This window comes from Salmo salar, chromosome ssa10 (assembly GCF_905237065.1).
Source record: "Salmo salar chromosome ssa10, Ssal_v3.1, whole genome shotgun sequence".
In the NCBI taxonomy this organism is placed as follows: domain Eukaryota; kingdom Metazoa; phylum Chordata; class Actinopteri; order Salmoniformes; family Salmonidae; genus Salmo; species Salmo salar.
In genome coordinates this window covers 86,678,177-86,706,076 of record NC_059451.1, presented here as the reverse complement: position 1 = coordinate 86,706,076, position 27,900 = coordinate 86,678,177, and the positions used below count along the sequence as shown (strand labels likewise).

Sequence of the window (27,900 nt, the reverse complement as noted above, 5' to 3'; positions counted from 1 at the left end):
TGAAGCAAATTAATTTATTCATAAGACAGGTCACTCACTCTTCTGTTTGTGGTAATGAGGAAGTGATTCAGTAGCAACTATACCTGACAGCTTAGTGTACAGTGACCTCTGGTGGCCATAGCTGGTGTCTGGGGTCTTATCCTATTGACCAACAATGAACTCCAGGTTTGCTATGTGTTACCATTACAAGGTAGTGACTTGCAAAAGAGAATGGCCAGGGTGTGCCAGATCATTGAGTAACATGGGTAATTGTCTCTTCTGGCATCCGAGTCAGTCTGGGACTCTTCCGAAGATACAATGGCTATATCCTCAGTGAGTGTAGTGGACATTCAGTACTGGAAGATAAGGGGCAGCCAGACTGATGTGTAGCAGGTAAGGAATATAATTTACTCATATTTTAGATAAAATATTAATATATCATTAACCTCAGCACAGGAGAGTGCTAGGACAGGGCACTGGATCCTCCAGACCCTGCCAACCTGCTACTAAAACACTGTTTTGTGATTCACTGGAACAATTTGGCAGATTGAAGTTCCACTGGTTAAAAAAAAACACTTCTTTATGGGCTGCTGTATTTTTCGTAGTTGTCCACATAAAACCATATCTACACATGTCACAATTTTCATATTTGCTCAATCAATTAAACTGTAATTATATTACAACATGAACAAAATAACTTTTCCTTCAGCAGTTATAACAGCAATTTCAACACAATTTTGGTTTCACACTTTAAAGACTTAAGTACTCAGAACAAATATGTGCACATCATATGCCAGCTGGACAATTTCTCCCCACATTCCATGGTTTCACTTGAAAGCAAACTATTTAGAAATGTCATAGAAGCGCATTTGTGCTAGTGGATATGTTCCATGGACACTGTTGAACTTAAACAAAATGTGGAGAAAATGGAGACTGATGCCTTCCAAACAAATAGCCATCTGCAGTGCAGTTGATCATCGTCTTTAATAAAAAAAACATCTCAGTTTTCCGTACATAGGCCTACTCTTGTCGCCGTCATTCAACAGACTTGACTTGTAAGTGTATCTGTGTGTGAGTGGCTGAGTACTGTATGTGAGCTTGGTTTCATCCCAGCAGAAGGCCTGACAGTGCGTTCAGGTCCCTCATGTAGGGGTTGTCACACAGGATACGGTCAATGCGCTGTTTCTGGTTGGGGAAGATATCGTACATCTTCCTTTTGAGCTCTATGGTTTCCGAGGGTGACCGCTGGGGAGGGGGGGAGGGTGTTGGGGGAAGGGGGTGCGACCGCTGGAGAGGGGGTGAGGGTGTAGGGCATGGGGGGTGCCACCCAGGGGCCCAGAGTGCGGCCATTGAGAGGTTGGCCTCATCAAGGGGGTAGCTGAGGGATGGGGGGTAGCTGAGGGGCAGGGAGCAGACTGCAGAGCTTGGACATGCTGCGGGGTGGCTTGGGGGTCCGGCCTCAGAAGAGCTGCGACTGGGCTCCGTCTGTGAGAGAGACACGTTTGGTCAATATTCACACATGCATGCAATGCACGCACACATTGCAGTCAGGACATAGTGTATGAACAATTCTACCATCTCCTTTCTTTCACACACCTGTTGTCCTTCTGTAAGAAAACATCCAGGTGGGGGCCATGTTTCCCCAGGGGGTCATCTGGTATCATAAAGTGGTCCTCCACAAAGGTAAACTGCAAAAGCCTTGAAAAAGGGGACAATCAGTGTTAGGGGAGAAGGCTTCTTAACATAACGTGTCCATGGATTATGATTTATATATATATTATATATATATATATATATATATATATATATATATATATATATATATATATATATATATATATATATATATATATATATATATATAAAGGCCTTCACCTCTCCTGGATGATCTTCATCCATGCCTGTGATGTATTTACAAAGTCCCGCAGGTTGTCATTGGTGACGATAATCCCTCCTGTTTTCTCTGCCAGATGGAGCAGAAACCTGCAGGTGAGAGAGTGATAAGACTGAGTCAGCTGACAGTGAGTCAGTATGGATGAGGTGGCAGTAGAGAATGTGGGCAAGGCTCACTTTGCCGAGTGGCAAAGCGGTCTAAGGCACTGCATCTCAGTGCAAGAGGCATCACTACAGTCCCTGGTTCGAATCCAGGTTGTATCACAGGGGGCGGCGCACAATTGGCCCAGCGTCGTCCGGGGTAGGCCGTCATTGTAAATAAGAATTTGTTCTGACTTGCCTAGTTAAATAAAGGTTCAATAAAAAAATCTAAATAAAAAGGTGAGCAAAGACCACCATCATGTTAGCAAAAAAAACATTTTCACTTCAATCAGTGTAGATGAAGGAGAGGAGGCAGGTTAAAGAAGGATTTTTAAGCCTCGAGACAATTGACACATGGATTGTGTATGTGTGCGCTTCAGAGGGCGAATGGGCAAGACAAAAGATTTAAGTACCTTTGAATAGGGTATGGCGCACCGGTTTGTGTCAAGAACTACAACACTGCTGGGGTTTTCACACTCAACAGTTTCCTGTGTGTATCAAGAATGATCCACCACCCAAAGGACATCCAGCCAATTTAACACAACTGTGGGAATCATTGGAGTCAACATGGGCCAGCATCCCTGTGGAATGCTTTTGACACCTTGTAGAGTCCACATGACATGTGACTGGGGACTAAAATAAACTTCATAATAATGTGACAGCTGAAATTAAGAACGCAATGTTCTTTATTGCCTAACGTATTGCACAAGTTGACTGCAAGCATTTACTTAAAAAGTAGCTACAAATATTAAACTTCATAAAAAATGTTTTTTTTTCTTCTTCCAAATACCCCAGTATATGGTATACTGCCCGAGCCTAGAAGGCAGTATACCGGGTTGAATATACAGAGGGTGGGCAGGCTGTATGACGAGGTGAGATGCGTGACTTAGCAGTACCTGTCATCATGTGAGGAAATCCTCTTTCCACAGACCTCTCTGGAAGGAGTGAAGGAGAGCAGACGCAGGTCTTCCAGTTGATTCAGGTAATGTTGTTCTGTTGAGACACGTGAAGCAAATACACACATTTACACCGTGATGACCTGTCATTCAGGGCAGATCAGAAATACAGTGTAGACATTGTTAATGTTGTAAATGACTATTGTAGCTGGAAATGGAAGATTTTTATGGAATATCTACAGCGATGGACATTAGACCGGTGGAAATCTGTCCTTTGGTCTGATGAGTTCAAATGTAAGATTTTTGGTTCCAACCGCCGTGTCTTAGTGAGACACAGAATAGGTGTACGGATGATCTCCGCATGTGTGGTTCCCACCGTGAAGCATGGAGTAGGAGGTGTGATGGTGCTTTGCTGGTGACACTGTCTGTGATTTATTTGGAATTCAAGGCACACTTAACCAGCAAGGCTATCACAGCATTCTGCAGAGATAAGCCATCCCATCTGGTTTGCACTTAGTAGGACTATCATTTGTTTTTCAACAGGAAAATGACCCAACACACCTCCAGGCTGTTTAAGGGCTATTTGACCAAGAAGGAGATTGATGGAGTGCTGCATCAGATGACCTGGCCTCCACACAACCAACCTCAAACCAATTGAGATGGTTTGGGATGAGTTGGACCACAAAAGAAAAGCAGCCAACATGTGCTCAGCATATGTGGGAATTTCTTCAAGACTGTTGGAAAAGCATTCCAGGTGAAGCTGATTGAGAGAATGACAAGAGTGTGCAAAGCTGTCATCAAGGCTACTTTGAAGAATCTAAAATATATTTTGATTTAACACTTTTTGGTTACTACATGATTCCATGTGTTATTTCATAGTTTATGTAGAAAATAGTAAAAAATAAATAAAAACCCTTGAATGAGTAGGTGTGTCCATTACCTCGCTCATTAAGGTCTTAAATCAAAATGACAGATTGCCTCTTATCCGCTCGTCGTCCCCTTATGCCATAGTTTGTACATCTCAATTGTCAGTAGAAGCCACATTTGTTTCAGCAAGTTAGCCATTTCAGCTGTTAAAAATAAAAGGCTGTAAATGAGGCTGAATGAACTGTTTTGCTGCCAGACAAGGCTCCACTGATAGCCAGGTGTAGCAGTGGTAAGGATTCACTCCACGGTGCTGAAAAGAAAGCTCTGCTGTTGGGACAGCTTTATGTAGGCCCCAACAGTGTGTGGGCACCGTTTGTCACTATTATAGTGCAATTAATGTATTGTTTAGTGTTGTATCTTTGCTGGCATGCGTTAGAAACATTTTTGTGAGTTTGCCCCACCAAGATTTACATGCTAAAATCACCACTGCATTTAAACATATTATAACTATTCAAACATGAATCCTCCCAACTATTTTCCAATCGTCTTTCAACTGATCAAAGCCTTGGATGGCTTTCCTACCGGTACATTTCATGTACATTTTTTACCACCCAAAACCAGAAGGATGAGATTTAGCTCAGGTTGAGGTGGCCTGTGCTGTGGCATGTCTGTTCTGACCTGTGGTATAGCGGTCTCTCTTCTGCCTCCACTGAGGCACAAAGACGGTGATCTCCCGGTGGCCCCGACTCCAAAAGGCCTCAACAGCAATGGCTATCCCCCGGCAGGAGAAGAAGCGGTGGAGACCGTGCCTAAAGAGGAGCAGGAGGAAGACATGGAGGAAGGGTTATTTAGCAGTGATTAGGTTTAAGACTGCCTTATAACTAATACATCAAGTGATTGTTGTATTTCAGATTGACAAACTGATGACTGCCTTCAAACGATATTGTCACAAATGCCAAGCGTCGGCTGGAGTGGTGTAAAGCTCGCTGCCATTGTACTCTGGAGCAGTGGAAACGCGTTCTCTGGCGTGATGAATCACGCTTCACCATCTAGCAGTCTAACGGACAAATCTGGGTTTGGCGGATGCCAGGAGAACACTACCTGTTGGAGGAGGAATAATGTTCTGGGGCTGTTTTTCATGGTTCGGGGTAGTCCCCTTAGTTCCAATGAAGGTAAATCTTAACACTACAGCGTACAATGACATTCTAAACGATTCTGTGCTTCCAACTTTGTGGCAACAGTTTGGGGAAGGCATGACAATTTCCCTGTGTACAAAGCAAGGTCCATACAGATATGGTTTGTCGAGATCGGTGTGGAAGAACTTGACTGGCCTGCACAGAGCCCTGACGTCAACCCCATCAAACACCTTTGGGATTGGAACGCCGACTGCGAGCCAAGGCCTATTCACCCAAACATCAGTGCCGACCTCACTAATGCTCTAGTGGCTGAATGGTAGCAAGTCCCTGCAGCAATGTTCTAACATCTGGTGGAAAGCCTTCCCAGAAGAGTAGAGGCTGTTATAGCAGGAAAGCGGGGATCAACACCGTATTAATGCCCATGATTTTGGAATGAGATGTTCGACAAGCATGTACTGTATGAGGTAAATCCATTTGAATCACTTTTTGACAGCATCCCTTTTGATTTAAACAAAACTTTCAATACACGTTTGCCCATAGAAGAAGTGGTCAGAAAGTGACATTTTTGACATGAATGCCAAAACTTGCAGGAGATAAAGCTGCTGACCCATTTGTCATACCCCACCATACCATGAAAAGATAAACGGAAAAGATAAACGGTTGAGTGTATCATTTAAATGCGTACAAACAGTGTTGTCAAATTACTTGTTTATTTCTTAAGAAAAAAAACATCAATTGTAATTTTTAAACCATTAACATCAATGATCTAAAAATGCGTAAACTCAGATTTTCTTATTTTTGCGTACACTACCGTTTAAAAGTTTGGGGTCACTTAGAAATGTCCTTGTTTTTTAAATTAAAGCACATTTTTTGTCCATTAAAATAAAATAAAATTGATCAGAAATACAGTGTAGACACTGTTAATGTTGTAAATGACTATTGTAGCTGGAAACGTCTGATTTTTAAAGGAATATCTACATAGGCGTACAGCGGCCCATTATCAGCAACCACCACTCCTGTGTTCCAATGGCATGTTGTGTTGGTTTTTTTTCTTACTTTTTTTAAGGGGTGGATCAGCTTAATATTGCAGAAAGATTGTTGCTTCAATGTAATTGTCTGTATCATTTACAATCCCCCATATATATTTTTTTGTAAATATATATATCCATATACATACCTATATAGACATATATACTTTTTTTTTTGAATATACACCTTTATTATTCCCCGCAAACCCTACCACCCTTCCCCCAATTGGAGTAAACTAATAAACAATAAGACTTAGGCTTCTACCTTCAGTTTATACATCTTATACACATTTTACAGACACAATCTATTTTACAATAGTTATATTTAGTTTGTTTTTAGTCCTTCCTCTATTTCTGATATCCATCCAGTTTGATTTCTATTTGTAACTGTGCTATTTCACAAAATTTCGGAACATATATACATTTTACAGACCCCGTATGTTTTACATTGGTTATCTTGTTATTAGTCCCAGCCTTCAGCTCCATTCAACCCCTCAACACCATCCATTTTGGATTTCTATTTGCCATATATTTTTCAACTGTGCTGTGATACTTGACAAAAGTACTGAACCTTTCTATTCTCATAGCTTTCACAGATAGTAAATTAAAAATATATATTTTTCTAAAATAATTATTATATTATTGATTGATTGACTGTGGCTTTTCAAATCAGCCAGTATTGCTATCTGCAGTGTTAGTTCTAGGCAAATGTTGCAATTCTTCAGCCATTCCTGGACCAGTGACTAAAAACGAGCTACATACAGTGGGGGAAAAAAGTATTTGATCCCCTGCTGATTTTGTACGTTTGCCCACTGATAAAGAAAGGATCAGTCTATAATTTTAATGGTAGGTTTATTTGAACAGTGAGAGACAGAATAACAAAAATATCCAAAAATGTTATAAATTGATTTGCATTTTAATGAGGGAAATAAGTATTTGACCCCCTCTCAATCAGAAAGATTTCTGGCTCCCAGGTGTCTTTTATACAGGTAACGAGCTGAGATTAGGAGCACACTCTTAAAGGGAGTGCTCCTAACCACAGCTTGTTACCTGTAAAAAAGACACCTGTCCACAGAAGCAATCAATCAATCAGATTCCAAACTCTCCACCATGGTCAAGACCAAAGAGCTCTCCAAGGATGTCAGGGACAAGATTGTAGACCTACACAAGGCTGGAATGGGCTACAAGACCATCGCCAAGCAGCTTGGTGAGAAGGTGACAACATTTGATACGATTATTTGCAAATGGAACAAACACAAAAGAACTGTCAATACCCCTCAGCCTGGGGCTCCATGCAAGATCTCACCTTGTGGGGTTGCAATGATCATCAGAACGGTGAGGAATCAGCCCAGAACTATCTTGTCAATGATCTCAAGGCAGCTGGGACCATAGTCACCAAGAAAACAATTGGTAACACACTACGCCGTGAAGGACTGAAATCCTGCAGCGCCCGCAAGGTCCCCCTTCTCAAGAAAGCACATATACATGCCCGTCTGAAGTTTGCCAATGAACATCTGAATGATTCAGAGGACAACTGGTGAAAGTGTTGTGGTCAGATGAGACCAAAAATGGAGCTCTTCGGCATCAACTCAACTCGCCGTGTTTGGAGGAGGAGGAATGCTGCCTATGACCCCAAGAACACCATCTCCACCGTCAAACATGGAGGTGGAAACATTATGCTTTGGGGGTGTTTTTCTGCTAAGGGGACAGGACAACTTCACCGCATCAAAGGGACGATGGACGGGGCCATGTACCGTCAAATCTTGGGTGAGAACCTCCTTCCCTCAGCATTGAAAATGGGTCGTGGATGGGTATTCCAGCATGACAATGACCCAAAACACACGGCCAAGGCAACAAAGGAGTGGCTCAAGAAGAAGCACATTAAGGTCCTGGAGTGGCCTAGCCAGTCTCCAGACCTTAATCCCATAGAAAATCTGTGGAGGGAGCTGAAGGTTCGAGTTGCCAAACGTCAGCCTCGAAACCTTAACCTCTCTGGACTCAACAGCAAGTGTAATCCCGTGGCGCGATATTCAAATACCTTAGAAATGCTATTACTTCAATTTCTCAAACATATGACTATTTTACACCATTTTAAAGACAAGACTCTCGTTAATCTAACCACACTGTCCGATTTCAAAAAGGCTTTACAACGAAAGCAAAACATTAGATTATGTCAGCAGAGTACCCAGACAGAAATAATCAGACACCCATTTTTCAAGCTAGCATATAATGTCACATAAACCCAAACCACAGCTAAATGCATCACTAACCTTTGATGATCTTCATCAGATGACAATCCTAGGACATTATGTTATACAATACATGCATGTTTTGTTCAATCAAGTTCATATTTATATCAAAAAACAGCTTTTTACATTAGCATGTGACTAGCATGTGACTAGCATTCCCACCGAACACTTCCGGTGAATTCACTAAATTACTCACGATAAACGTTCACAAAAAAACGTAACAATTATTTTAAGAATTATAGATACAGAACTCCTTTATGCACTCGCTATGTCTGATTTTAAAATAGCTTTTCGGTGAAAGCACATTTTGCAATATTCTGAGTCGATAGCCCGGCCATCACAGGCTAGCTATTTTGACACCCACCAAGTGTGGTACTCACCAAACTCCGATTTACTATTAGAAAAGTTTGATTACCTTTGCTGTTCTACGTCAGAATGCACTCCCAGGACTTCTACTTCAATAACAAATGTTGGTTTGGTTCCAAATAATCCATAGTTATATCCAAATAGCGGCGTTTTGTTCGTGCGTTCAAGACACTATCCGAAGGGTAAAGAAGGGTGACGCGCCCGACGCGTTTCGTGACAAAACAATTCAAAATATTCCATTACCGTACTTCGAAGCATGTCAAACGCTGTTTAAAATCAATTTTTATGCTATTTTTCTCGGAAAAAAGCGATAATATTCCGACCGGGAGTCGTTTTCGTTCAAAGAGAGAGAAAGTAAACATGGTGTCGGCTCGTGCACGCGCCTCCAGTCTCATTGTCCTCAGATCGACCATTATCCAAATGCGCTAATGTTTTTCAGCCATGGCCTGCAAAGCCACCATTCATCGTTCTGGCGCCTTCTGAGAGCCTATGGGAGCGTTAGAAAATGTCACGTTATGCCAGAGATCCCCTGTTTTGGTTAGATATGATCAAGAAGGCCATGAAATGGTCAGAGAGAGCGCTTCCTGTTTGGAATCTTCTCAGGTTTTGGCCTGCCAAATGAGTTCTGTTATACTCACAGACACCATTCAAACAGTTTTAGAAACTTTAGGGTGTTTTCTATCCAAATCAAACAATTATATGCATATTCTAGTTACTGGGCAGTAGTAACCAGATTAAATCGGGTACGTTTTTTATCCGGCCGTGCAAATACTGCCCCCTATCCCCAACAGGTTCATGACTTGGAGAAGATCTGCAAAGAGGAGTGGGACAAAATCCCTCCTGAGATGTGTGCAAACCTGGTGGCCAACTACAAGAAACATCTGACCTCTGTGATTGCCAACAAGGGTTTTGCCAACAAGTACTAAGTCATGTTTTGCAGAGGGGTCAAATACTTATTTCCCTCATTAAAATGCAAATCATTTTATAACATTTTTGACATGCGTTTTTCTGGATTTTTTTGTTGTTATTCTCTCTCTCACTGTTCAAATAAACCTACCATTAAAATTATAGACTGATCATTTCTTTGTAAGTGGGCAAACGTACAAAATCAGCAGGGGATCAAATACTTTTTTCCCCCACTGTATGGACAATACCAAAATAAATGATCTAATGACTCTGCCTCCTCACAGCAAAATTTGCAGAGCTGGGAAGATTGTATCCCCATATATATATATATATATATATATATATATATATATATATATATATATATATATATATATATATATATATAACATTCTCTTGGTTGCAAGAATATTGTATAGTAATTTAAATTGATTTTTTTGTTTGTTTTGAATCTAGCGTTGTTTTGCGTATCAATTCATAAACCATGTGCCATGGAATGGATACACCGAAAATCTCTTCCCAACTATTTTGCAATTTATATGGCACAGCTGTCAGTTTTTTGGTCCTTAAATGAAAGTGGTATATATTTTTTTTAATGACACTTTTCTTTAATCATTTATGTTCTTTAATACAGGGCCGACATACAAGTTCTTACTTTTTTCCCCTTCTACTTGCCTCTTCCATTTTTGTGGTAATGCTGCAAGTAGTTTTCCCAGCCTTAAAAGAAGTTCCTCCTCTGTAATTTGGCCTTCACATGAGTCTTTCTGTACAGATGTTAATTTTACATTATTATTAGGAAAAAAATCCATACAATTTGTTTCAGTTAGTGGAGATGGAGAAGACAAACAAAAACATTCTTTAAGTACTTTACTTCCTCTTTCAAAATATCATTCGGTGAATCATGCGTGACTCCATCATTTGTAACAAGTTTCAACACGTTTTCTTTGGTAGCATTTCTATATTGAAGATTGAAACAGAATTTGGCATGTTGTGTTAGCTAATCCAAGTTTATCATTTTAAAAGTCTAATTGATCATTAGAAAACCCTTTTGCAATTATTTTAGCACAGATGAAAACTGTTATGCTGATTAAAGAAGCAATAAAACTGGCCTTCTTCAGACTAGTTGAGTATCTGGAGCATCAGCATTTGTGGGTGTCGATTACATGCTCAAAATGGCCATAAAAAAATAACTTTCTTCTGAAACTCGTCAGTCTATTCTTGTTCTGAGAAATGAAAGCTAGTCCATGCGAAAAATTGCCAAGAAACTGAAGATCCCATACAACGCTGTGTACCACTCCCTTCACAGGACAGCGCAAACTGGCTCTAACCAGAATAGAAAAAGGAGTGGGAGGCCCCAGTGCACAACTGAGCAAGAGGACAAGTACATTAGAGTGTCTAGTTTGAGAAACAGACGCCTCACAAGACTGTCCAGGTGGCTGGTCTCAGATGATCCCACAGGTGAAGAAACCGGATGTGGAGGTCCTGGGCTGGCGCGGTTACATGTGGTCTGCGGTTGTGAGGCCGGTTGGACGTACTGCCAAATTCTCTAAAACGACATTGGAGGCAGCTTATGGTAGAGAAGTTAACATTCAATTCTCTGACAACAGCTCTGTTTTTCATTCCTGTAGTCAGCATGCCAATTGCATGCTCCCTCAAAACTTGAGACATCTGTGGCATTGAGTTGTGTGACAAAAATGCACATTTGAGTGGCCATTTATTGTCCCCAGCACAAGGTGCACCTGTGTAATGATCATGCTGTTTAATCGGCTTCTTGATATGCCACACCTGTCAGGTGGATGGATTATCTTGGCAATGGAGAAATGCTCACCAACAGGCATGTAAACAAATTTGTGCACCATACTTCAGAGAAATACGCTTTTTGTGCGCATGGAACCTTTCTGGGATCTTTTATTTCAGCTTATGAAACATGGGAACAACACTTTATATGTTGCATTTATATTTAATGTTCAGTATAATTACTAACACAAAGATGACCGCCAGTCCACCCACGATCAAATGTCCACTTAAATGGTAATGTCTATTCTATTATCTATATTTCTAGCTACAACCTATCAATAGGTTTCCTATGGAGGACTGACAGTATGATTTAAAACAACAGATATTCCTATTCAAGTCAATAGAATCATTCCATGACATTTCAGAAAGCCATGACGCTCACCATCTCAGATTGTTCTGAAATTGTTTCTGTAGTTAATCTGCCGTCTATGTTTTTAACAGGGGAAGAAACCCATCAACAGATTCACAGGGAATACATTACATAGTATGGAAAAGCAATACTCCAAGCAACAGCTTAATTCTACTTGTCAAACATAGAGAATTGATACTGTATACTGGTTGTTGGGGTGGGATTGGCATGGGGGGGTTCGTGAGTGGCTGCTGATTTTTTCCCCAGGATTCCTCATGTCTTACTCATTGGTCGGAACAAGTTTGGTCCAAATCGGATGTTGGGTACTATATTTATTGAATATTTTCTGAATCCTATAAATAAAGAAATTGCCAATTTGGGTGCAATCAATTAGCTTAATTTCTCAGAGATCAAATTATATTTTAACAAAATATTTTCAGGTAAGCTAGTTGTATATGTTACTAACTACAGAAACTATTTCAGAATAAGCGGACCTCCCACCATCTTTGTGGTACCATTTGAATGTTGAAAATTGTATTCCCATTTTAGTACATTTATCAACCAAGGCATGACACCCACCCTGTATTCAAGAGCATGCTGTGTCTGAACCGATGGCGGGCGTAACACAAAAACCTTATATCAGGGATGGGCAACTTTATAACTAATTTCATGCAATTCTACACATTTGCCAGAGGGTGGAGGCAAATGTTTGCAGTTAACGGATGATCAATGGGCCCCACCCCAGGTGGGTAATTCGACCATGCTTACTACAAGTTTAGATAGCTGGCCGCGGGGCCTACAAAAGGGGGTTGGGCCCATGGGCCGCCAGTTGCCAATTCCTGCCTTAGATTATGTAAAATAGGGTCTAAACTACAACATGCGAATATGAAAAAAGATAGATAATTGACATTAAATGGTAAAAAAAAGACTTCATTTTTATGCAAAACCTTTTTTTCCAGAAATTATTTTAAATGACAACCCCGTTTGTAAGCTTTTAAATAAAATCAATCTCAGCCGGTTTTCTTTTCCAGTGATGAAGACGTGGCTGTCTCAGGGTATGGTGGGGTATGCAAAATGGTCAACTTTGAGCACCCTTATCTCTTGAATGTTTTGTCATTCAGGTCCAAAAATGTCACTTTCTGAGAGTTGTACAATTATACTTCAAATTCTACCCCGAGTTGTTGATCCTTCACAATACATTAATCAAATTACTAGGGATGCACGATATAAATCGGTGAACATATAGGAATCGGACGATATTAGCTAAAAAATGGCAACATCGGTATTGGCCAATGTCTAGTTTAACGCCCGATGTGCAAAAACGATGTCAAAGCTGACGTGCATACCTATATAACGAAGGTACATGATGTAATGACGCCTTGTAAAATTTTGCCCTATAAGTGCAACACAGCATTCCTAAACTAGCCCACAATGTCTGCTGTGTGGATCAAGCAGTCATCAAGTCAGGCAGTCATTTGAAAGAGTAACAAAATTTCAGCGAGACAACTCAAAGGCGAAATCCATTAAAGCCAAGATAATGGAATTCATTGCCCTTGACAATTAACTGTTCTGTCGTGAGTGATGTTGGCTTTTGCCGACTGGTCGAGCACCGGTTAACATTACCAAGTGTGCTATTTTTCAGATGTTGCTCTACCAGAGTTACACAGTAATAGCACTGCTATTAGCCTCACGACATACATACTATGGAACGCCGATTGGGTCTTTGCGTGTCTTAAAAGATACAGTAGCACTGTTTAAGCTGTACAAAAAAAGTCAGCAAACACCGGCCACGAACGATGTGTTACAATACCGCGTTGGTAAAAAAGCATAATTTGTTCGATTGCAACTTCTGGGGTAGCTAGCTTTAGCTTGGTACCTAGCTAGCACCAATACAACTAGCCTTAAAACAATGACCAGTAAAAATTGCATTCATTTTCATTAATCTTAGCAATGATTTAGGAATCCTTATGAGGTAGTATTAGCTAGGTTGCCACTTGTTTTTCACCTATTGAAATTGAACTTCAGTTCATGAAAATAAATAGCTAGCCAGCTACTTAACCTCTCTAGCGTAGGGGGCAGTATTTTCACGGCCGGATGAAAAACGTACCCAAATTAAACGGCCTACTACTCGGGCCCAGGAACTAGAATATGCATATTATTAGTAGATTTGGATAGAAAACACTCTGAAGTGTCTAAAACTGTTTGAATGATGTCTGTGAGTATAACAGAACACATATGGCAGGCAAAAACCTGAGAAAAATCTAACCAGGAAGTGAGAATTCTGCTGCTTGTTGTCCTTTCAAGTCATTGCCTATCGAACACACAGTGACTTAGGGTTCTAGATGTCAACAGTATTTAGAAAGTTGTTTGAGGCGTCTATGATGAACAGAGAGCGAACAGAGGAAGTTGGCAGTTGTTGACTCAGGAAGGTACTGGCGTTCATTGGCGCGCATTCACGTGAGAGTTAGCTGTGTTCCAAAACGTTTTTCAAGACATTGCAATCGTCCGGTTGGAATATTATTGAAGTTCTAAGTGATAAAGGCCCTAAAGATTGATGCTATAAAACGTTAGACATGTTTGAACGAACGTAAATATAATTGTTTTGACTTTTCGCCGTGACATTTTCCGCACGCTTCCTACACTTGGAGTAGCTTACTGAACGCGCTAACAACAAGGAGCTATTTGGACATAAATTATGGACTTTATCGAACAAAGCAACATTTATTGTGGACCTGGGATTCCTGGAAGTGCCTTCTGATGAAGATCATCAAAGGTAAGTGAATATTTATAATGCTATTTATGATTTTAGATGACTCCAAAATGGTGGGTATCTGTATTGCCTAGTGTATTTTTCTGAGCGCAGTACTCAGATTATTGCAAAGTGTGCTTTCCTCGTGAAGCTTTTTTGAAATCTGTCACAGCGTTTGCATAAAGGAGATGTTCATCTATAATTCTTTGAATAACAGTTTAATATTTTATCAACGTTTATGGTGAGTATTTTTGTAAATTGTTGTGCTGATTCACCGGCAGTATTGGAGGCAAAATATTTTCTGAACATCACGCGCCAATGTAAAATGGGGTTTATGGATATAAATATGAACTTTATCGAACAAAATAGGCATTTATTGTGTAACATGATGTCCTAGGAGTGTCATCTGATGAAGATCGTCAAAGGTTAGTGCATAATTTTAGCTGGTTTTCTGGTTTTTGTGACGCCTGTCCTTGCTAGGAAAATGGCTGTGTGCTTTTTCTTGTGTTGGAACTGTCCTAACATAATCTAACTTTATGCTTTCGCCATAAAGCCTTTTTGAAATCGGACAATGTGGTTATATTAACCTGTTGGGGCTAGGGGGCAGTATTTGCACGGCCGGATAAAAAACGTACCCGATTTAATCTGGTTACTACTCCTGCACAGTAACTAGAATATGCATATAATTATTGGCTTTGGATAGAAAACACCCTAAAGTTTCTAAAACTGTTTGAATGGTGTCTGTGAGTATAACAGAACTCATTTGGCAGGCCAAAACCTGAGAAGATTCCTTACAGGAAGTGGCCTGTCTGACCATTTCTTGCCCTCCTTGATCATCTCTAACAAATACAGGGGATCTCTGGTATGACGTGACACTTCCTACGGCTCCCATGGGCTCTCAGAAGGCGGGAAAAAGCTGAACGATGTAATTCCATCCCCAGGCTGAAACACATTAGCGCGTTTGGCAAGTGCTCTATCAGAGGGCCATTAGACTGAGGCTCGTGCATGAGGGGATAGCATGCTTTTACTTTCACTCTCTTTGTAATAAAAAACGATTTCCCGGTCGGAATATTATGGCATAAAAATTTATTTTAAACAGCGGTTGACATGCTTCGAAGTACGGTAATGGAATATTTTGATTTTTTTTGTCACGAAATGCGCCATGCTCGTCACCCTTATTTACCCTTTCGGATAGTGTCTTGAACACACAAACAAAACGCCGCTATTTGGATATAACAATGGATTATTTGGGACCAAACCAACATTTGTTATTGAAGTAGAAGTCCTGGGAGTGCATTCTGACGAAGAACAGCAAAGGTAATAACATTTTTCTTATAGTAAATCTGACTTTGGTGAGTGCTAAACTTGCTGGGTGTCTAAATAGCTAGCCCTGTGATGCCGGGCTATCTACTTAGAATATTGCAAAATGTGCTTTCACCGAAAAGCTATTTTAAAATCGGACATATCGAGTGCATAGAGGAGTTCTGTATCTATAATTCTTAAAATAATTGTTATGTTTTTTGTGAACGTTTATCGTGAGTAATTTAGTAAATTCACCGGCAGTGTTCGGTCGGAATGCTAGTCACATGCTAATGTAAAAAGCTGTTTTTTGATATAAATATGAACTTGATTGAACAAAACATGCATGTATTGTATAACATAATGTCCTAGGGTTGTCATCTGATGAAGATCATCAAAGGTTAGTGCTGCATTTAGCTGTGGTTTGGGTTTATGTGACATTATATGCTAGCTTGAAAAATGGGTGTCTGATTATTTCTGGCTGGGTACTCTGCTGACATAATTTAATGTTTTGCTTTTGTTGTAAAGCCTTTTTGAAATTGGACAGTGTGGTTAGATTAACGAGAGTCTTGTCTTTAAAATGGTGTAAAATAGTCATATGTTTGAAAAATTGAAGTTTTTGCATTTTTGAGGTATTTGAATATCGCGCCACGGGATTACACTGGCTGTTGAGTAGGTGGGACGCAAGCGTCCCACCTAGCCCATAGAGGTTAAGGAGACGTGTACCTTTAAAATGGTGTAAAATAGTCCTTTGTTTGAGAACTTTGAATTATGACATTTTGTGGTTTTGAATTTGGCGCTCTGATTTTTCACTGGCTGTTGAATCGTGTGAACCGTGGGTACCTGCCCAAGAGAGGTTAACCCTGTTTCCTAAAGCTAATGTTGTAAGCAGCCAACTAACATTTTACATTTTAGTCATTTAGCAGACGCTCTTATCCAGAGCGACTTACAGTAGTGAATGCATACATTTCATACAATTTCATCCATTTTTTATTTTTTTTTTATATTTTTTTCCCTGTGCTGGCCCCCCGTGGGAATCGAACCCACAACCCTGGTGTTGCAAACACCATGCTCTACCAACTGAGCTACAGGGAAGGCTAACGTTATCTGGCTAGTGAGGCTCGGTCGGACCGGGTTTTGTGTTGTTAAGCTAGCCACAATAAGGATTAGACACAATAGTGTAATTTGCAGTTTGCCTTCAAAATAAAAATATGTAATTGACAGTGATGCAAATGAATACGAATAGTAGAATTATGCCGTACTTTTATTTTGAAGGCTAACCGCAAAGTCCACTATTTTGGCTAATCCTTATTGTGGCTAGCTTCACATAGATGGGTCCGACCACCATTAATCAACTAAGAACTGACTTATGAATTTGGGTTATTATAGATGATGACATCTAGCTATATAGCTAGCTAGCTAACTAGAGCTACTGAAACAGGTGTTTTGCTACGTTTTTGGGAAGAACATTGTTTGCATCCATGAGCTAGCTAGCTTTTTTTATGACCAGCACTGTATGTGCGCTTTACCAGCATCATAGCATACGTCACAGTGTCGTCCGGCCAAACCCGGACGACACTGGGCCAATTGTGCGCCGCCCTATGGGACTCCCAATCACGGCCGGATGTGATACAGGCTGGATTCGAACCAGGGACTGTAGTGATGCCTCTTGCACTGAGATGCAGTGCCTTAGACCGCTGCATCCACGTGTGTGCGTTAACTATTTAATTGTACTAGAATGCTTAAAAAGGCCGCAAAAATGTGAAATATCGGTTTCGATTTCTTTGGCAAGGAAAATATTGGATATTGGTATCGGCCAAAAATGTCATATCGGTGCACTACTAATTACAGTGCCTTCAGAAAGTATTCATACCCCTTGACTTATTCCACATTTAGTTGTGTTACAGCCTGAATTCAAAAAGGATTACATATTTTTTTTCTCACCTATTAACACACAATACCCCATAATGACAAAGTGAAAACATATTAGTAGAAATTTCTGCAAATGTATTGAAAATGAAATACAGGAATCTCATTCACATACCGTACCAGTCAAAAGTTGACACCTACTCATTCAAGGATTTTTCAAATTTTTTAAAACTAATTTCTACACTGTAGAATAATAGTGAAGACATCAAAACGTATAAAATAACACATATGAATCATGTAGTAACCAAAAAAGTGTTACATTTAAAAAAATATATTTTATATTTGAGATTCTTCAAAGTAGCCACCATTTGCCTTGATGACAGATTTGCACACTCTTGGCATTCTCTCAACCAGCTTCACCTGGAATGCTTTTCCAACAGTCTTGAAGGAGTTCCCACATATGCTGAGCAGTTGTTGGCTGCTTTTCCTTCACTCTGCAATCCAACTCCTCCCAAACCATCTCAATTGGTTTGAGGTCAGGTGATTGTGGAGGCCAGGTCATCTGATGCAGCACTCCATCAATCTCCTTCTTGGTCAAATAGCCCTTACACAACCTGGAGGTGTGTTGGGTCATTGTCCTGTTGAAAAACAAATTATAGTCCCACTAAGCGCAAACCAGATGGGATGGCGCATCGCTGCAGAATGCTGGTTAAGTGTGTATTGAATACTAAATAAATCACAGACAGTGTCACCAACAAAGCACACCCACACCATCACACCTCCTCCATGCTTCACGGTGGGAATCACACATGCGGAGACCATCTGTTCACCTACTCTGCGTCTCACAAAAGACACGGCGGTTGAAATCAACAATCTCAAATTTGGACTCATCAGACCAAAGGACAGATTTCCACAGGTCTAATGGCCATTCGACCATGAAGGCCTGATTCACGCAGTCTCCTCTGAACAGTTGATGTTGAGATGTGTCTGTTACTTGAACTTTGAAGCATTTATTTGGGCTGCAATTTCTGAGGCTGGTAACTTTAATGAACTTATCCTCTACAGCAGAGGTAACTCTGGGTCTTCTTTTCCTGTGGCAGTTTCATCATAGCACTTGATGGTTTTTGCAACTACACTTGAAGAAACTTACAAAGTTCTTGAAATTTTCCGGATTGACTAACCTTCATGTCTAAAAGTAATGATGGACTGTCGTTTCTCTTTGCTTATTTATGCTGTTCTTGCCATAATATGGACTTGGTATTTTACCAAATAGGGCTATTTTCTGTATACCACCAAATGTGAGGCATTTGAAAACCTTCCTGGTCTTTGTGGTTGAATCTGTGTTTGAAATTAACTGCTTGACTGAGAGACTTTACAGATAATTGTAAAAAAATAAATAATAATAATTGGAAACCTGGCACCATCCCTACTGTGAAGCATGGTGGTGGCAACATCATGCTGTGGAATGTTTTTCAGCAGCAGGGACTGGGAGACTAGTCAGGAATGAGGGAAAGATGAATGGAGCAAAGTACAGAGAGAGATCCTTGATGAAAGCCTGCTCCAGAGCGCTTAGGCTTCAGACGGCGAAGGTTCACCTTCCAACATGACAACAACCCTAAGCACACAACCAAGACAATGCATGTCCTTGAGTGGCCCAACCAGAGCCCGGACTTGAAGCCAATCGAACATCTCTGGAGAGACCTGAAAATAGCTGTGCAGTGACACTCCTCATCCAACCTGACAGAGCTTGAGAGGATCTGCAGAGAAGAATGGGAGAAACTCCACAAATACACATATGCCAAGCTTGCAGCATCATACCCAAGAAGACTTGAGGCTGTAATCGCTGCCAAAGGTGCTTCAATAAAGTACTGAGTAAAGGGTCTGAAAACTTATGTAAATGTGATATTTCAGTTTTGTGCAAAAATCTCTTTTTTGCTTTGTCATTTTGGGGTATTGTGTATAGATTGATAAGGGAAAAAAATAGTTAATCAATTTTAGAATAAGGCTGTAAAGTAACAAAATGTGGAAAAAGTCATGGGGTCTGAATACTTTCCGAATGCAATGTTTATCTAAAAATAAGATTAACATAGGGTTAGTTTATATTACTTGGAGTCCAAGTAAAGAGTGAGAGTGCTGAACAATATGGGCAGAGAGGGGTTTAAGTAGAAACCATAACAGGCCTTGCAAACAAACTTCCAGAAAGCATGACGTACACATACACACAAAAGCTCAAAACACACAAGGCTCAATTTTTGTGAGACAATACAAAGTCACTGGGAAGTTCCCTCTTAAAGAGAAAGTGAGTTCAAACAGGATGTGCAACTAACCCCAGTACCATTGACGTGGATAGTAAAATCACCTTGCCAACCTGGAAATGTAAATAGCCAAATATGCAAAAAACTTTAAATTTCCCCCTTGTAGTTTTCTAAAATAAAACCCCCATACTTGTTCATACTTCCCGTAATGACTTCAGTGGACAGAATAAAATTGCTTAGGGCAAGAAGGAAGAAACAGGAAAACTGACAAAAGTGAAGAGAGATAGTTCATATTCGGCCACTTCCATGTAAAAGGACCCATGAGCACCAATGTGACGTTCATAGGAGCATATCCAATTGGGTGTCAAATAAAAGAGTCTATTTCTGAGAAATTACAGCATATATACATTTTTCAACCATCTTGCATCCTAAAAAATAAGCTAAGGCTTTGAATTCTGGTCAAACAGATGGAAAAGGGGTCTACCAGAAAAAGTCTTAAAAAGTATTAGAAATATATCAAAACACAATAATGTTGATGTAAAGACCCCTGCCAACTAATATCAACACATACTTAGTTTTGGAGAAAAATGTTTGCCTTCTGTAAATTTAAGAAACATTGCCTTGTGACTTGAAATTTCATTACCAAAACCCCACATATCTTTAAGATATTTTCTAATTTCTCTCCCTCATGACGAGACAGGATAATAAAAGTTCACATAAGTAACAAGGTAGGCCTATCAATTAGTGTTTTTACTGGTATAATTTGGATTATACAAATGATTAAAACTCAGAATTCTGTTACCAAATCGTTAACGCAATTTCAGCAATTGAATTGGCTACAATGGGAAATCAAAGTAGTCACAAACCACAGTTGGTTTCACAACTACAGTACAGTAAAGAAAAGTAGAGTATAGTTCATTATAAACTGGGTGGTTTGAGCCCTGAATGCTGATTGGCTGACAGACGTGGTATATCAGACCGTATACCACAGTTATGACAAATAATGTATTTTTACTGCTCTAATTATGTTGGTAATCAGTTTATAAGTGCATTAAGGCACCTCTCTGGGGTTTGTGATATATGGCCAATACACCACGGTAAGTGCTGTTTCCAGGCACTCCGTGTTGCATCGTGCGTAAGAACAGCCCTTAGCCGTGGTATAATGGCCATATACCACACCCCCTCGGACCTTATTGCTTAATTATGGTGTGTAATTCCCATTGTTAGAGTCTATCCTGCCCATGATATACTAAACATACACGACCACATTCATAAAAAGTGCCATCGTTTACGTTGTCACCTAGCAACGCATTACTACTTTTACAGATCCAATGTCTCATCTGCCCAGCCATGCAATTTATAAACTTGATCTAGACATTATCTTCGACATTTGCAACATCGTTGCAATATTGAAATTCGATCTCCACCGTGTCCCATAATAATAAACGTGTCGGGAGTCGAGACAGGCAGCTTTTTTCTCAGCCAGTCGAAATCATGGAACAGCATAATTTTCTATGGATATATACAAAGAAATGTCAATAGAAAACAGGTGAACCTAAACGAAATGCAGCTCGTTTGCCGTCTTTCCAGCTTCAATCTGAAGTGATTGTGTTAGCTGTGTAGTTGGCTAGCTAGCAAGGGGCTAGGACAGCGTTTCCTAAACTCGGTCCTCGGGATCCCAAGGGGTGCACGTTTTGGGTTTTGCCCTAGAACTATACAGCTGATTCAAATAATAAACGAATTGTCAAGCTGTGATAATTTGAATCAGCTGTGTAAAGTCAAAACGTGCACCCCTTGGGGTCCCGAGGACTGAGTTTGGGAAAAGCTGGGCTAGGAACATACAAAGAAGGAACCGCCAGATGTGTCATAATAGCTCGGAAGTAAAGGCGCATTGGGAGCCACATTTGAAATGAATACATTGAATACATGGAGCAGGGTGGGAGAAAAAAAATTATCGCATTAAAACACGATGTAAATGTTTTTTCGGAAGGGCTGTGGTCACCATTAAATATATCTCATGGTAGTGGTATAGCTTTTTTTATTTTTTTATTATTTTTCCATGAACGTCTTATAGCAACCCTATATTCTTGGCAGCCCTAGTGTGACGTGGAGGAATGGCAGAGCAGACCATCAATATGACCCTAAATATTTAGATGTGTAACTTGTAATTACAATTTAAGAGGACCAGTGCTTCTATAACGAGAGAAAAAAACCTCACATCAGTGCCGTTTGGGAGTGATGTTGTTAGATTACATTATTATTTCCACTTCAGAGTGCACAAGTGATACATTGTATAATTTCACAAGTTCTTTCAAGTTTCACACTGCATGTTCTGAAGGTTTGCATAAAAGTAAAGTGTATAAATTATTTCATATCACTGGAGTAGCCTATAGGCCTACTATTTCATTTTTTTCACAGCATCTAAACTGATTGGATCCCCCTCACCTACTGAACAAAAGCCCAGACCACCACTGCTTTGATCTCCCATCAGGTCAGAGAAATCAGACAATTACATTTTCTCCCAGGTGCTATCACTATAGAGTAACACAGTATGTTATAGTGTTTTTTTACTATAATACCCTAGCGGTCAAACAGGGAAACGTTTGTCCACAGGGAATTTTTTAAATAACGGTTGTCTTACTTGTAGGCTTACACTGGCGTGACGTTTTAATAACCTTGTAAATCTCTCTTGGACAAGCAGACTTTTTTTTTTGGTGGGGGGTAGCCCCTTTTCTCCCATTATTTCGTGTTATCCAATTGCGATCCAATCTCATCACTGCAACTCCCCAACGGGCTCGGGAGAGGCGAAGGTCGAGTCATGCGTCCTCCGAAACATGACCCACCCCCCCTTACGCGCTTCTTAACACCCACCTTAACACCCACTTCTTAACACAACTGACAACCTAGCCAATTAAGCCAATTCAGACGTATCTTCCTATGTGTCTGTCAATCAGTCCTGTAAAATGTTCCCCACGCTCAACACGTCTTCCTATTCTGTAACTATTACCAAGGATATGGAATACACTGTGAATGTTGCGCACTATTTTAAAGGCATTATGACATGACATGGGTGGGGTCGGATGGGAGGGTATCTGCTGGATTTTCTATATGTTTTGTTGAGGCCGATGTGATGTGTGTGTGAGAAGTGCTAAGATTTCCTCCTGTAGAACAAACGTGAATCTGAATCGGAATTGTTTAGACTTTTCCATCATATGACCTTCATGATTCAAATGCATTGATATAGTTTCATTCAATCAATGAATCAGTTTAATGCTGGTATAATTTTCTCTGAGTGATAGCTCATAAAATGAAGAGAACTTGTACGATAAGATTGATTGGCTTCTTTCTCTCGTTGATACGTTTCACACTTTCCCAATCCAGCCCTAAACACACATTTGAGTTCTCTGTATGTTCCTAGGCAAGGGGTGTGGGGGGGGGGGCTCCATAGCAACTTTTTTTTGCCATAGGAACCTGCAACCAGCAGGGTTGTTTTGCTTTACATGGCAGTCAATACGAATAGAATTAACGACTAGAGAACGCCTAAAATTGCACTTGACAACCAGTGTTAGGACATAGCCACGTCACAGCCATGATAAAAATGTCATAGCACATGGCCTCATGTATTATTGCTTAAGTACAGTACAGCACAGTAAATAATATTGGCGTATTGTTCAGTACAGTACTGTAGCGATCAGTCAGTAAAGAAAAGTAGAGTATAGTTCAGTACACAGTAGAGCACACTAGAGTTGCGTACACTATAATTACTGTATTGTACTGTAATCTACATTATTGTACTATACTCCACCGTACTGTTCTGTACTCTACTGAGCTGTACTTTGATGTCCAAAGTTGTGAAACATAGATGTCTTGATTTGTTCAGATTTGGTCTGGTCTGGACCAACCAAATTTGGTCTTATTTAGGGGCAGAGCTCATTAAATAAATGTGTTTTTGTAAAATGTTCAGTGTACATTGTTCAAAGTAGTCATTGTGCATAGAGTTGTATGGTTTGTTAAACTTTGAAACCAATGGTTTTTGTTTGGCATATATTTTAAGTGAAACATTTGCGTCTCAGCGCAATTCCGTTACCGTGGAATTGCCCATTACTATTACTTATTTCATAGTCAGAGAAAGATTTTCCCATCTGGAAAGCCACTTAGACACCCCCCCCGCAGCCATGTGCTAGGCCTATCTACTCATATATATACACACATACATTTACAGTGGGTTACTGGAAGAGCTCTCAGCTATGAGCATTTATAATGTTGCCCATGAGAAAGTCCTGACTGAGGGTTACACTCTTGCTTTCACTCACACACCAAAGCTCACATACGCCTACACACAGGTGGTCCAGACAAAGTCTTATCTGATGATGGCAAAATGTGTGTGGGTACAGTAAGAGGGGGGATTACTCACGCCATGGCCACGTTGCTGCCGTCGATGATGATGTGGCGGAGGTCAGGGTGTCCAGGCTCGTTCTGTAGGGTCAGGGTGTAGGGGGTTCTTAGGGACTCATGGAAGCGGGTCGTGGCAGTCAGGGGTGGTGGAGGGGGCTCTGTGCGAGGTGGAGGGACCCTGGCTGACAGGGTCTGGTAGGAGCAGCCTGGCCTTGTGCCTGCTGGCTGGGTCGGGCACTGTGGTGTGCTCCGCAGTGCCGTCACACTCTCCACATGTACCGGCCCCATGGTCTGAGCCCCTCCCCGGGAAAGGTAGTCCATCCTGGACCCCGACGGAGGATCCAGCTGCTCTGCCGTCCTGGCCTTAACGCCAGTCATAGTGTTGGAACTGTCCTCGTCATCATCAATGATGATGATATTGTAAGCAGCCCCCTGACCAGTGCTGCTCCTCTTTAGTGTCACTGTCTGCAGCATGCTGCTACACTGTCCCCTCTGGCCCACAGCATTGCTGCTGAGTGGCTTAATGTTCTCCTTGGACTTTACATCCAGGGCTCTGTTTGGCATTCTATCTGGCCCTCTGTCCTTATCCCTGGAGAAAGTAGCGGAGGAGGAAGATGAAGACTCAGGGTTGTGGGTTGAGGACGCCCCACCTCGCTGCCCCTCTGTTCTCTGGCTCTCCTCCACAATGCGCTCCAGCAGCAGGAAGGTGTCCTCTGTCTGGCCCGTCTCCCTCACCACCCTCTCCACCACCTCCTGCTGGTAGCCCATGGTCATAAAGAAGTTCACCAGGCACCGCAGGTTGGTCTCTGGGGTCACAGCTTCCCGGTCATCCACATTATCAGTGGAGTCCAGCACCATAAGCCCCATGTTGGCCTTGGAGGGAGTCTTAGCTCGGCTATCACTGGTTACAGTGTGGCGCTCTTTCTCAATCGACTCACCCCTCCTCTCTAGGGAGAACTGCCTCTTGGTGTCCCTCAGCTCGCTCTCTGACGAGCGCCGTTTGTGGGAGGGTCGGATGCCATTCAGCAACCCCACTTCGGCCCCGGGTGGAGCTCCAGCCGCCTTCTCCTCAAAGCTGGTGTCCACGATGCGGTTGGAGAGGTCAGTGACAGGGGTGCTGCTTTGGGAGCGATCCTGGTCCACGTCTACAACCCCACCAGGCTGAGTGGGGCTCTGGGCCAGACCTAGCAGCTCCTCTTTCAGGGCACTGGGTAGCAAGAGCAGCTCCATGGCGTACTTATCGTCCCGCTCCTCCACAAACGTCTTGAAGGTGCGTTTGACGGCCTGCTCCCTGTCTCCGGGCAGGCTCCGCTTCTCTTGGAAGAGAGCAACAAACTGCTGCACGCGGCTCTGTGCCATGACGACAGACTCAACGCAGCCCAGCAGGCGCAATCGTCCTGGCTCCAGCACCACAACCTCAGCGCTGGTGTCCCGCAGCAGCCGATCCAGGAACAAACCCTGGGCACCGGCAAAGATGCAGTGCATGTCCACAGGGTAGCGCTCCACCTGCTGCAGCTCTGGGTCACAGAGACCTTTCAGGTACTCCTGCAACAACACAGAGTCAACACCAGTTAGAGAAGTAGACATGCCAACAACAAAAAATGATTTGTCCAACATCAACTTACACAGGTGTAGGCAACACACCTAGTTCATAAAGTACCATGGATGGGGATCGAGACTACATTAAATAATTTCACATGAGAAGGTCCATGTTCGAAGCTTTTTGAAACTGATAGTAGGATGCTCAGGGATACCCCCTCTCTGCCTGCTCAAGAATACTTCACTCATCATCTTCTATGACAACTCTCAGTCAACTCTGTCATCATCACATTGACTGTAAATTGGTAAGACTGAAAAGTGAAAGATGGGAAGTTGTAAGAAATCAACTGAAACCCTCAACAGTTTCCTGAAATATTTGATGAATCAGCCTCAAGTTTGAGATGCCCTGGCTGTCACAATACATACGTGTGTCTCCTCTCCATAGAGTGCACATGGTTTCCTGATGACTACTTACACTAGGGAGAAGAAAATGATGGGGCAAGGCATAAATATGTTGGGGTTTCCGTTTTCTGTGTTCTCAATGGGGTGGAAGGGGATTCCAAGTTTACTGGCACCAATAGTAATATAATATTACCCAATCCGGTGACCTGTACATTGAACTTGCATTCAACGTACATTGAATCTGCCCACTTCACAATGTTGGCAAAAGGAAACTCAAGATACGGAAGTGTAAAATATGTTATGACTGCTGTTTTTAGAGTAGTAGAATGAACGGGAAATCAGTGCTGAAATTGAAAACAAAAAAGTGTCATTGACACCCATCATGCAGTCGGGATCTTATGTAATGATGTTGTAAACCTGGCACCTAGATGGACTAGTTTTATAATCTTTACTAATATAAATCTGTACAGCTAGCTAGAAAGCAGATTACACAAAGCCTTATATTATATGAAACTCAAACAACTTTTCATATCAGCATTTTTACATTGGTCATATCATACCTATTCCAATCAGGTACCTCTTATTTTATTACCACCACATAACATTTAAGGATGGACCTTTGCTCTACCAACGAAAGGTATTTTCTATTGAACTGCATAACTGACAAAAATAAATAAAACCCTTGAAGAATGGGCCTCAAAGTCATTTTCATTAATCACAGTCAATGTTTACCTTTGCCTTCGACACGTCGTCTCTCTTTCCCTTGAGTTTAAGCCATATCTGCCTTGATGCTGTACTACTGTGTGCTCCAGTGTGGTCCAAAAGGCCGATAATTGTGAAAGCTACATGGAAAACCTGTTCTACTTTGCGTTTAGCGCAATTCAGTTCTTCTTGCTTGTTTTCAAGGACCGCAAATTCGTCCACTGTCAGGACCTCTTGCTGTTGGACCTCTTGCTGTTGGTTTCCGGGCGGTTCCGAACAGGTTACCTCGGTGACTCGCTTCATACCAAGGAGGGGCCGCGTTGTTGACATTCTGTTCATGAATATCTGTCCCTATTGACAACGGAGCGTTTTAATATTTTAACCATTCGGTGTCCTGTCGATCTTTACCCTCCTTCATGGTTTCCTGTGATCTATATTCCTCTTCCCTGCGGTGATATATTACCTAGAGTAATCCTATCTTAAAACAACTTTTTACACGACAATCCCAACGCATCCGGAAAGTCCCAGTGATGATGTCATCAAAAGAAGACAATGTGTACTAAAGAACGTACGGAAATGAAGATGGCGGAGGCGGATGTTTTGTTTGAAACTGATGGCGCGTTGAGTGGTAGACTGTTAGAGTGAAAAGGAATGGACTGCAGTGGCGAACAACAGGGGAAATAAGAGTTTTTTTTGTATCTGAGGAGCAGAAGGAGCTAGCCCTTGATCATGGCTCAGTTCCATTACACATAACATTAATTGGAATAAAGGCATCCTCTGTACTGGGGAGTTTTGCTAAGAGCCCCGGATGCTCAGTCTGAACAAACATGCATCGCTTGCGGTACGGTTTAGGAAGCATAAGGAGCTGCTTATCTGTCATATCGGCGATAAATAATAATTCTAAAATGTTGAATTGAAACACACCTTTTTATAGTAATGTTCCATCACGCCATATCTCCACGTTACAACCTTTTTTTGTTGTTGCAGAAGACCAGCTGAAGACAAATCACATTTCATTGGTTGGTACAATAATTTTGCAATGTTATTATGGGCGTAGCGAAATGCTTATGTTCCTAGCTCCAA

At 41.3% G+C, this 27,900-nt stretch overlaps 1 protein-coding gene across 1 annotated transcript; it reads right to left on the bottom strand.

Moving 5' to 3' along the window:
- LOC106560863 (NEDD4-binding protein 1) lies at positions 1 to 27,357 on the bottom strand. Its single transcript, XM_014124247.2, is given in 8 exon segments — positions 1 to 1,313; positions 1,316 to 1,464; positions 1,576 to 1,677; positions 1,855 to 1,962; positions 2,910 to 3,006; positions 4,455 to 4,585; positions 24,194 to 25,719; positions 26,848 to 27,357. Coding segments are annotated over 8 exon segments (2,652 nt in total). The 5' UTR covers positions 27,157 to 27,357; the 3' UTR covers positions 1 to 1,083.
- Between the last annotated feature and the right edge of the window lie 543 nt (positions 27,358 to 27,900).